Source organism: Sapajus apella, unplaced genomic scaffold (genome assembly GCF_009761245.1).
Source record: "Sapajus apella isolate SASKATOON/1434 unplaced genomic scaffold, GSC_monkey_1.0 scaffold7, whole genome shotgun sequence".
Lineage (NCBI taxonomy): Eukaryota > Metazoa > Chordata > Mammalia > Primates > Cebidae > Sapajus > Sapajus apella.
In genome coordinates this window covers 28,753,533-28,766,211 of record NW_022436947.1, presented here as the reverse complement: position 1 = coordinate 28,766,211, position 12,679 = coordinate 28,753,533, and the positions used below count along the sequence as shown (strand labels likewise).

General features: G+C 37.9%; 1 protein-coding gene across 4 annotated transcripts in view; it reads left to right on the top strand.

Moving 5' to 3' along the window:
• The window catches only part of ZNF277 (zinc finger protein 277), a 144,942-nt gene that overhangs the window by 663 nt on the left and 131,600 nt on the right, over positions 1–12,679 (top strand). The window contains exon 1 of one of the 4 annotated variants that reach the window (XM_032275676.1): positions 3,006–3,322. The exons of the other annotated variants lie outside the window; for them this stretch is intronic. Within the exon in view, the coding sequence (XP_032131567.1) occupies positions 3,262–3,322 (61 nt within the window). The 5' untranslated portion in view covers positions 3,006–3,261. Of the gene's footprint in view, positions 1–3,005; positions 3,323–12,679 lie in introns of those variants that run through there. 4 annotated transcript variants of the gene reach the window in all.

The following is a 12,679-nucleotide window of genomic DNA, read 5'->3' as shown; positions in this document are numbered from 1 at the left end:
TCACTGCTCTCCACTCTACAGATTTGCCCAGTTTGTGGCTGAAGTGTCTTCTGGAAGGGAAAGTGTGTGCATCTCACAACTTCCTCGTAGATGGTTAACTAACCTGGCTGTTCTCCAGAATTGGACGTGGAGCCTGGGAGATATTCCCAGTCTCTGGGTCCTTAGAGAAAGAAAGAGGAAAGTGTTAGATAACTTGCACTCGTGGCTTCAGAGAACATTTGAAAAGGGTTATGAAAATCATCACAACTTTGTACCTGACTTTCAAGTTGTCCTCTGATCTACTGTAGGAATAAAAAAACAAATTTTGAAAGCTGCAGGTGGATTGTGTTTAGGACTCTTTTACCTTTAGTCTATCTCTCCCCCGTTCCCTCACCCCATTTTTACCTTGGTGTGTAATTGAGCACAAGTTGTCTTTTTCTGATGAACATGGTTTGGGGCTTAAATATGGTTCTCAGACTTTGTTGAGGTTTTAATTTGATGCTTTTTGGTTTCTTTGTTTTTGCTTTCACAGTTAAATTGATATTTAGTCTTAAATAGTTACCTCAGCAGAACAGATATGAAGTGCAGTTTCTTTCCACTTCCCAACGGTGGAATCCTACCCTGAAATTATTTTACTACCTGCGAAACAAATCTTTGATAGTCCCCTGAGTTAAATATTGAGTTTAACACCCTAACGGTTTATTATTGGGCTGGTCATATATTGGGCTATCTGATGATAACAGACTATTAAAGTTTCCTAGATTCTCAAAGTTCCAGAGAGCTACCAGTTTAAGATCTAAAGCTATACCTTTGTTGAATAATTTTTCTTACAGTCTAACTTATTTTACAAAATGGTTATGTCTTTCAAAAATGTAAAATATTTAGAAATATTTATTTTTAGATTTTAAAAGTATTTATTGTAAGTATTTGAAACCATTCAGAATTGTATGAAGTAAAAAGATGAAAATTCCTTCACCTCACAGTACCACTCCGGGAGTATTAAGTGGCAAGAATTTGGTGCATATTCTTTCCAACATATTCTTTCTTTTATCCTACAATCCATATTCTGTTAAACCAATATTTTCTTATACGACACACAACTGTATGGTTTAATAAAAAGGGATAAGTCTATGTAAACTAAAAGATCTGCAACCTTCTTTTTTCTTTCAGCAGTCTATCATAGAAACCCTTCCATGTCAGTACATTTGTTTTCTTTTTTTATTTTTAAGACTGTGCCCATCATATTCCCAAATATCAATGTGCCATGTTTTAGCCATTCCCTTATAAATGAACATATAGTGTGACTTTAGTTTTTCAATAATGTTTCAGTGAACAGCTTTATGTACATATATTCTTGCGTACTAGGTGTGTAATTTGGGGGGAAATTGCTGGATCAAAGATTATGCAAATTTAAAATTTTGATAGATGTCAGATTTTCCTCTTAAAAGATATTCATCATACATTGCCACCTGTAGTATATGAGTGTTCTTTCCCCCATGTTGTCACCAACTTTGAGGAAATAATCCAGGACCAATGTTTAAATGACTAGTGGATTGAATTAAGTGATTGATAGAAAGCTTAATTTTTGGTTCCAGTTTGTTTTCAACAAAAGTGTTGAGTAATAGTGAATCTGCAGCATCTATACATGAAAAAATTTCTCACCCTGGCTCAGAACTACCCAGTATTCTCATTGACTTGTAGCAGTCAATAGGAGAAATTAATGGTTGATATTTTTATGTCACTGTTATAAGATAAAGTTGTCATTAAAAATTCTGCTCAATAACCTATCTATCATTCTGTTACTTTTAACAAAATCTTTTCAAAGCCAACAAAGTGTGATATAAATTTTAGGTGTAAATATTTATATTAAAAGTATATTCATATTTTTTGTTGAACAGTCACTTAGGTTATCAAGTATGTCTTTCCCTATAAAAATCGTACACCTTTTTGATTTCTTGAAAACTGCTTCTTTTAAGAGATTTTCCTAAAGCTCTAATTAAAATGCCAGTCTGTGTGTTTAATACCCTGGGACAGCAAGGCCTAGGAAGGCTTTTTATAGAAATCCTTGCAATTCCTCAAAATCTCTGCTAGAGTGAGTTAGTGGGTGGGGTGCAGGCAGGTGCAACCCCTTCACTGAGACCACTGTGTTGCCAAACTTCTGTGGCTCCATCCTTCTCCAAGAAGGTCCCCAAATTGACTAGGTCAAGTTTTTTTTTTTTTTTTTTTTTTTTTTTGTTGTTTTTTTTTTGTTTTTCAGAAGGAGTCTCACTCTGATGCCCAAGCTGGAATGCAGTAGCGCCATCTCAGCTCACTGCAACCTCTGCCTCCTGGGTTCAAGCGATTCTCCTGCCTCGGCCTCCCAAGTAGCTAGGATTACAGGTGCCTGCTGCCACTCCCAGATACTTTTTGTATTTTTAGTAGCGATGGGGTTTCACCATGTTTGCCAGGCCAGTCTCAAATCCCTGACCTCAGGTGATCCGCCCGCCTCAGCCTCTCAAAGTGCTGGGATTACAGGCGTGAGCCACCACGCCTGGCAGACTAGCTCAAGTCTTAAAGGACACTGCTTTACATACATTTGAATAGTAATTAGGGTTTCAATCTGTCTCCTAAAATTAAGAACAGATAATAAATAGATTCAGCATCCCTCACACGGTGATACTGGCATTTGTTCTTTTGCTGCTTTTAGTTAAAAGTCAGCAAGAGGCCGGGCGCGGTGGCTCAAGCCTGTAATCCCAGCACTTTGGGAGGCCGAGGTGGGTGGATCACGAGGTCAAGAGATCGAGACCATCCTGGTCAACATGGTGAAACCCCGTCTCTACTAAAACTACAAAAAATTAGCTGGGCATGGTGGTGCATGCCTGTAATCCCAGCTACTCAGGAGGCTGAGGGAGGAGAATTGCCTGAACCCAGGAGGCAGAGGTTGCGGTGAGCCGAGATTGTGCCATTGCACTCCAGCCTGGGTAACATGAGTGAAACTCCGTCTCAAAAAAAAAAAAGTCAGCAAGATAGCACAGTTTAATAATAATAATACATTTAGGGGGCTTTTGTGACTGAGGTGACTTTTTCTGACAGTATTAATCTGTATCTCCATATTGTAATATTCTGTCAAAGTTAAATTTTTCCCTCCTAATGCGTGTTTAGCAGTTGACGATTTTGGTAATGCTTGGATTCTGGAGACCTTATTATCTGATGATTTTGGTAATGTTCCAGATGTCTCTGGAAGAAAAGGGGAAGGGTAGAGGTGATGTAAACTCCTCATTCTTGTATTTCCTATTTCAATAAATGGGCATCAAGTCTAAGCTAGAAACCAAGGAAGCATCCTTGATTCCTAACTGGCCCTCAGGTACTGAATTTGATCAGTTAGCAAGCCTTATTTTTCTGTGCCTGAAGTGTCTTTTGAATCTGTTCCCTCTATTCATTGCTATAGCCACTATTCGAATTCCATCACTAATCCTCACCATTACTGCTGAATTACTGATCTGCATCTCCCATATCCCAGAAAGTGCTCTTGAGAACCAGTCGTATGTGTTTTTGTCAGCCTGATTCTGTTCTTGGCACATTTTAATGTTTAACAAATGTTTGACCAGAATGGAATTCTAGCCTGGACAGTTGCAAAATCTTCCTGTTGATCTCGCTGACTTTTGACTTTGCTTCCTTTAATCCACATTCTAAAACAAATATATTCGTGGATCTCCACTTGAAATTTTCAGTGTAACTCTGGTACATGTAAAAAAATGAGGTCCAAATTCTCTGTGTGGCATTTAAGATTCTAATCTACATGTCTAGCCTCATCTTCAGTCACTCTGTTTCCCTTCCCATATCTCTATTATCCACTTACCATGTCACACTATGGTTATTTTTTGGCAACTTTATCTATACCAGTGGACAGTGAACTTCTTGAGGTTAAGAGTTGTCTAATTTCACTTTTATACATCCAGTGTTTATCAAAGCTGCACAGAGTAAACATTGTATAACAGTCTAATGTTAGAATATGCTTGAAATTTATTCAAGGCATTTAGAATGGCAACTATTTTAAGCAGAGGAACTGAAATAGAATAAAAAACTGAATAGAGTTTTATGCTTGTGAAAGGTGTGCATACCAACTAAAATGTAAAATATCTGGAAGATGATATTCTGTCAAGGTGATCATAGTTAGCATTTAAGGATAGTTTTTCAGTTTTTTAAATTGAAGTTTTAATGTTGTTTAATGATTATATTTTTTAAAAGAATACTTTAGATCTGGCCTTTATAGCTTTAAGCCTATAACTGAATGACTTACCACATGGGCCTTGAAATCTGTCTTTGTATCATCTATATGGCTGTTTCCAATTTTCCACAGGCTGTCATCCTATTTCTATAGACCATTATTAAGCCCAGTCTCATATATTTGACATGACAGTGGAAAGAGGACTGGATCTTATTTTGGCAAAACTGTATTTAAATTCCAATTCTGACATTTAATAGCTGTGTAAGATAGGTTTATTATATGTGCTGCCACATTTATGAAAATATCCATATAATACCTATCTTGCAGAGTTATTGTGATATTTCATTGTTATATATTTTTGAAAGCCCAGCATATTTCCTGTTATAAAGTCAGACCTCAATCAGTATTAGTTGCTTTCATTATAAAGAGATCCCTAATTGAACTATGAAACTGCCTGCTCTTTGATACTATATTCACTTAGGAAGCAATCTAAATTGTGGAGTAACCCTGGGGAAGCTTAGGAATGTGTTGGTAATAACTGTTTATGCTGTCAATACTTTCCTGGAATTTGGAGGCTGTCAGAGTGTCTGTCAGTGCCACATGCTAGTATTACAACTATGTGCTCTGCAAGCCTTTATATTATCTTCTGTATCCTTTCTCACTTCTGTACAGTGCTACTCTACTCACACCCAGCTCCCCAGCCCCACATATGCACTGACACTCAGAGTCATCAAGAAACTCAAGTAACCTTGCATACTGGGCTTGCCTTGCAAGGTATAGGCCACGGATGTAAGAGAAGGTAAGAATTATAGAAACTACTCTTGTAGGTCTTGTTTGGTGATATGGTTTGACTATGTCCCCACACAAATCTCATTTTGAATTCCCATGTGTTGTGGGAGGGACCTGGTGGAAGATAATAGAATCATGGGGGTAGGTCTTTCTCATGCTGTTCTCATGATAGTGAGCAAGTCTCACAAGAGCTGATGGTTTTAAAAAGAGGAGTTCTCCTGCACAAGCTCTCTCTCTTTGCCTGCTGCCATCTATGTGAGACGTGACTTGCTCCTCCTTGCCTTATGCCAGGATTGTGAGGCTTCCCCAGCCATGTGGAACTGTAAGTCCATTAGACCTCTTTCTTTTGTAAATTTGCTTTATCAGCAGCATGAAAATGGACTAATACATTTGGTATAGGGTTCTGAAGAGACCTTCTTTAAAGCATTCTTTTATTTTCCTATGACAAATCAATGGGACCTAGTGTGTAGGATATTTAGAGAGGAGCTCTTTTTAAAAGAGATATTATTATAATAATGATGATGCATATGATAGCTCATATTTTTTTGAGCACTAATTGTGCCAGGTACTGTTTCAGATGCTTTTATAGGTATTGTCTCATTTCATCTTCACACCAACCCCTAGGTAGTCATATTATGCTTTTTATGTACAAATGAGGAAACTAATGAAAAGAGTAGTTTGCCCAAGGTCACACAATAACTGAAAGACTTTTATCCTATGCATGATTGCAATTGTGTCTCATAGTAACTAAATTCCATTAAAAGAGGTCTGAAACAGACTTTTCTTATACATAAATATGCTCTAAAGCTAATGTTACTATAGAAAGGCAGTATAGAATAGTGAAAGATTTTAAAATCAGGCCAACTTAGGATCAGATTCTGGTAACCTCTGAACTTCAGTTTCTCTTCTGTAAAATGAGTAATATTGTATCTATATTGCTGGGATGGGAAATGACTAGGTGAGATGATACAATACTCTGGTCTTCAGTTGTGACTGTTATTTCAGTCATAGGTATAGGCACATTTTGGCATATGTGCCAGAAGTGATACAAGTGATTTTAATGTGTCTTTTGCACTGATTGAGGGATTTGATGGGTCAGATACCAAATTACATACACTTATTGTGTTGACCTTGACTTTCCCATTCATGCAAAAGAATAGTGCTGCCCTTTACAACACACTTTCATACACTTCCATCTGGAAAAACTGTTAGGATAGTGTTGATCAAATTCATATAATAGAAATCATACTCTCTTCTAAATATAAATTACAGGTATATAGAAACAAGCAGTGTACATAAACTGTTATCTCCAGTGATTAAATCTTTAAATGTTTCTATTAGCTTTTCTTAGAGAACTTTGCCACAAAATTAGGGTTTAATTTTTTATTTATTTGATAAACTTATTCTCTGAATGAGTTGGCATTTCATTGACAGTATCTTTTTTTTTTAATTGCATTTTAGGTTTTGGGGTACATGTAAAGAACATGCAAGATTGTTGCCTAGGTACACACATGGCAGTGTGATTTGCTGCCTTCCTCCCCATCACCTATTGACAGTATCTTGAAGACTTGCCACCTGATGCTGAAACAAGTATATTCTACTAATCTACTTGGCCCAAAGTTGAGCAGGGCAGCTTTTTTCAGAAGTGGTGATAGATTTGACTGATCAGTCTTCTGCTTTTTTTACATCTCACTGATCATCTTTGTGACTAGTGACATTTATTTGCAACATAGGCAGCTGGGGTTGGAGGATGTCTTTGGTTGTAGGAACCATGTAAAGTTTTCTAGAGCTAAACAGAATTTAACTTTGCTTCATGGGGTGAAGGAGGATGGGAAAGAGGGAGTCAACAATTGACAAGTGGTAAAATATTTAAAGTTATAGGATAATGTGGGATACTATCAAGCTTTCTCCATGAGTAGCATATTTAAAATAACATTGTACCGTATTGAATGAGTTAAATGTGTGGAAGGAAAAACTGGAATAGGAGTCAGAAAACCTGGATTCTGAATCTGAATTTGCAGCTTTTTAGCAATATGAACTTGGGAAAAATCATTTAACCTCTCTGAGCCTCAGTTTCATCAGGAAAAAGCAAATGATGTTGATATTAGGGAGGTTTGGTGAGGGCAGTGTATGTTAAACCACTCTATCAACCTTGATGCACCGTGAAAATATAGGGACACATGATGCTACTGATAAATATCTGTCTCAAGAGGCAGTAATGGGTACAAACCCAAGCTTTAGACTTGGATAAACTGGAATCAAAGGGAGCTGTCAGCTAAAAGCTATATGACCTTGGGCAAATAATAGGACCTCATTATTACTATTATGACAACTGCTCCTGCTGCTGCTGCTACTACAAAGCTCGGGATGTCACTTTAAAATGATTACAAACTAATCGAAGAACATTAAAGGTAGAATAAAGACAAATTTCAAATTATACAATATATAAACTCTGTAAAGACAGGGACTGTTACACATACCTTTAACCTCCTCCTCCTCCTCTGGGACAGTGCCATGCTATGATGGCATTTGGTGGTGTTTGGCAGCTGTGAATCAGCCCCATGCTGGGTTCTGTATGGAATACAAATGAAGAGCCCCTAGCCTTATTCATGCAGACGTCTCAGTGAAGTTGGTGGGCCCTGCATCCCTGTCTCACCAGATTTAGTTAGAGAGTCCCTTCTAGTTCCATGTAGCAATGTAGGAAGAAGTGGATACATTTGAATCTATGATATGCATGCCTTGCCAGAGGAGCTGAGCTTACTAAAGCTTTTACATGTGTTTATTTTTAAAAGAAAGGAAATTCTTGTTTTGCCTCCTTGTTTCTCTAACACTGTCCTCATTTCGTGTTTTTTCTTAACTGAAAGAACCTTCCCCTCCCCCCAAGTAATCACAGAGGCCCTGCCTTTAAAAAAGCATTTTTTTAGTGTTTTTATCCAAATAGATTTTTTTTTTTTTTTTTTTTTACTAGTAAAGACCTCAGAATTGTAATTGTGGTTATTTATTTAACACAGTCTTCTGTTATGTAATAAGCTGCTATTCACCAGTAATAGCCAATTAGGAAAGAAAATATCCTGTACCCACTAATCGTAATTACCATTATAAAGCAATTAATAGCTGGAACTGTTGCTGAACTGTAACACAACATCAATCAAGCTGTCTTTGCCAAGGCACCATACAACTAAGTTTCTCAAATGAAGGAGGGGAGGGGAAGGAAAGGAAGGTGAGAGTCTACAGGCTTATTTGAATTTCTTTCAAACCAGTTTATGAATGACTTTTGAATGCTTTTTAAATACGTACCCACTCAGGAAGGAAAGTAATGCTAATAAGATACTGGGACATCGAGCTATTTTTCCAGCAGCAGTGATTATAGATAGTACAGTTCTGCAAAAAGCTCATTGGACAAGGACTCAGAATAAATAGGTTTTTGTTTATTCGTTTATTTATTTTTTAAGCAGAGCCACACTCTTTTGCCCAGGCTGTAGTACAGTGGCATGATCTCAGTTCACTACAACCTCTGCCTCTCGGGCTCAAGCCATCCTCCCACCTCAGCGTCCTGAGTGCTGATGCTATACACGTGTACCACCACGCTCGGCTAATTTTTGCATTTTTCATAGAGATGAGGTTTCACCATGTTGCCTAGGCTGGTCTTGAATTTCTGAGCTCAGTGATCCACCCACCTCAGCCTCCCAAAGTGCTAGGATTTTAATCCCACTTCTTCCAACTGACTGTGATTTTAGAGAAGTCTTTAGCACTCCTGGTTAAGATTTCCTGGTTTGTAAACGAGGAAGTTGGATTATGTTAGCATCCTTTCAACTGCATGTTCCAAATATCAGTAAAAGAAGAGGCAGTTTACAGCTAGAGAGCCTTCCTAGCATCTGTAAAAAGAAAAATCTGGATATGTCCTGAAGAATTAGTTGCATATGTGTGTGTCGTTGATCAGGTGTATTAAGTTAGAAAATTGGCTGAGAACCACTGCAGTAGATGACTTCTGGTAGCCTTTACTCTGAGGCAGGGTAGATTGATCATTAGGATGCATCCTATCTCACCCTCCTTTCCATTTGTAATAAACAGTGCAAATCTGAGAGAGCTATTGATAGAACTAAGGCTTCATTCAAAAATTTTATTAATCATCTGCAATGTGCTAGCTTCTTTATTCTGAATGCTGTAGAATACAAAGATGAAAATAACATTGGTCTTGCCATCAAGGATCTTCTGACCTAATAGGGAGGATATGAGAAGTGCCTGTTACAAGGTAGAAAGTGCTGGGGAACATAAGAGCAATATAGATAGAATTATGCAAAAAAAGAGATTATTCCCAACAGGTGGTACTGGGCCTTGACATTTAATAATTTTTGGACATGCAAAAACAAAGAAAAAGTGTTATAGGCCTACGCAAAGGGAGGGAGCAATAGAAAAACTAAGGGCATATACAACAAGTGTCAAGTCATGTTGCCTAGAGAAACTGGTAAGTAAATGGCAGCAGTGGAAAAGAAGTTTGGAAACTTAAATTGAAAGTAGATCATACTGTCTCAGATGTTAGAACTTGATTATGCAGACTGAAACTGTCTTTGCAAAAATTATAACAGAAAATTATTGCAGTAAGAGACATCTGATCTAACCGACTCCATCTTGCTTCTGACCTCCAAGTTGCCCGTATTCATTCCTAGATATGAACTGAACTAACTTTGGGAAGAGCTTAGTTTATCGTTTAACTTTGAAACAAAGATGATAATAGCCCTTTTCCAAAACAAATCCCCTTCTTGCCTGGCGAGTAGACTGCCTTTGCAGGACTCACACAATTATCCACCAGTTAGAATTCGGTTTAGGAGTCATGCAGCTAGAGGCCACAAGGTTCTAAACCTCCTCAGTGATTCCTAAAGATAACATCACTATTGTAAAACCCAAGATTAGTGCTCGAGAGATTTTCCAGACCCTGCACTCAGTGGATCAGCTGCCACCACCCGTATCAATAAACTGGCCCATCCGGTTTTGTGGCTGCCACCCAGACACTGACTTAGCACTAGAAGACAAATTTGACTCCCTATTATTTTATCTCTGGCCTGACCAATCAGCTCTCCCCACTTTCCGACTCCCTATCCACCAAATTATCCTTAAAAATTCCAATCCCCAAATTTGAGGAGATTGTTTTGAGTAATAATAAAACTCTGGTCTCCTGTACAGCTGGCTTTGCGTGAATTAAACTCTTTCTCCATTTCAATTTGCCTGTCTCGATAAATCAACTCTGTCTGGGCAGTGGGCAAAATGGGTCTTGAAAGTTTGAAGGAAAGGAATGATAAGATCAAAGTTTAGTGAGATAACAATGTACTGGAGAGGGAAAGTTAAGTCAGGAGCACTTGCTAAAGCAGGAGATAATGAAGAACCACAGTAGACTTCACTAACATGCCCTTGTTTTTTGTTTTGTATTTTAGACTTTTTAATTGAAAATTAGAAGTTGTATGTGTTATGCACAACATGATGTTTTGATATATGTATTAATATACACTGGAACGGCTAAAATAAGCTAACTTCACATACTTATTTGTGATGAGAACATTTAAGATCTACTCATAGCAATTTTCAAGTATACAGTACATTGTTATTAATTATAGTTATAATATATCGAACCCCATGTAATTCATATGGAACCCCAAAAGACCAGGAATAGCTAAAGCAATCTTGAGCAAAAAGAACAAACCTGGAGACATCACTCTACCTGATCTCAAAATCTACTACCAAACTGTGGTAACCTAAAGAGCACAGCAGCTGGGTTTGGCGGGTCAAACCTGTAATCTCAACACTTTGGGAGGCCAAGGCAGGAGGACTGCTTGAACTCAGCCTGGGCTAACATAGTGAGACCTCCCTCTACAAAAAAATTTAAAAATTAGCCAGGTGTGATGGTGTACGCCTTTAATTCCAGGTACTCGGGATGCTGGGATTAATGTTATTAATTATCATGTTGTACAGTAGATCTCCTGAACTTTTTCCTGACTGAAATTTTGTATCCTTTGACTAACATCTCCAATCTTCCCCTCCCCCTAGCCCCTGGTAACTCTCATTCATTCTACTCTCTGCTTCTATGAATGTGACCGTTTTAGATTTTACATACAAATGAGATCACCCAGCATATATCTTTCTGTATCTTATTTAACTTTGCATTCTCCAGGTTCATTCATGTTGTCACAAATGGCAGGATTTCCTTCTCTCGTAAGGCTGAATGATATTTGTTTGTGTGTGTGTGTGCGTGTGTGTGTGTGTGTGTGTGTGTGTATGCACCACATTTTCTTTATCTGTTTATCCATTGATGGACACTTAGCTTGATTCTTTATCTTGGCTATTGTGAATAATGCTGCAATGAATATGGAAGTGCAGATATTTCATAGGCACACTGATTTCATTTCCTTTAGATATGTACCCAAAAGTAGATTAGTTGGGTCATATGGTAATTCTATGTTTAATTTTTTGAGGAACCTCCATGCTGTTTTCCATAATGGCTTTATTACTTTACGTTCCCACCAATAGTGTACAGTGTTGCCTTTTCTCCACACTCTCTCCAATGCTTATCTCTGGTCTTTTTGGTAATAGCCATCCTAACAGGGGGTATCTCTTTGTGATTTTAATTTGCATTTCTCTAATGATTAGTGATGTTGAGCATTTCTTCATATACCTGTTAGCTTTTTCCTTTAGTTGCCTGTGCTTTTGGAGTCATATACAAAAAATCTTTCACTAGACTAATGTCAAGAAACTCTTACCCTATTTTTTCTTCTAGGAGTTTTACAGTTTCAGGTCTTAGGTTTAAGTCTCTAATCTACTTTGAGTTGATTGTTAGATATGAGGTGAAGTAAGGGTCCAATTTCATTCTTCTTTATGTGAATATTCAGTTTTCCTTACACTACTTATTGAAGAGCTTGTCCTTTCTCCCATTATGTATTCTTGGCACCTTTATCAAAGATTAGTTGACCATAAATGCACAGATTAATTTCTGCGTTCTCTGTTCTGTTTCATTGGTCTCTCTGTCTATTTTTACGCCAGTACCATACTGGGTTTTCTGGTTTTTGTTTTTGTTTTGAGATAGAGTCTCACTCTGTTGCCCAGGCTAGAGTGCTCTGTCTTCCAGGCTAGAGTGCAGTGGCACAATCATGGCTCACTGCAGCCTTGACCTATTGGGCTCAAGCAATCCTCCCACCTCAGCCTCCTGAGTAGCTGGGATTAAAGGCGTACACCATCACACCCGGCTAATTTTTCAAATTTTTTGTAGGGGGAGGTCTCACTATGTTAGCCCAGGCTGAGTTCAAGCAGTCCTCCTGCCTTGGCCTCCCAAAGTGTTGAGATTGCAGGTTTGACCCGCCAAACCCAGCTGCTGTGCTCTTTAGATTACTACAGTTTGGTGGTAGATATTAAGATCAAGTAGACTGATGTCTCCAGTTTTGTTCTTTTTGCTCAAGATGGCTTTGGCTATTCCTGGTCTTTTGGGGTTCCATATGAATTTTAGGATTATTTATTCTGTTTCTGTGAAAAATGTCACTGGAATTTTGTAGAGATTGCATTGAATCTGTAGATCACTTTGAGTACTATGAACATTTTAATATTCTTCTAATCCATAAGACTGGCATATCTTTCCATTTATTTGTGGCCTCTTCAATTTCTCTCATCAATGTTTTATAGTTTCCAATAAACAGATCTTACAACTCTGGTTAATTATTCCTA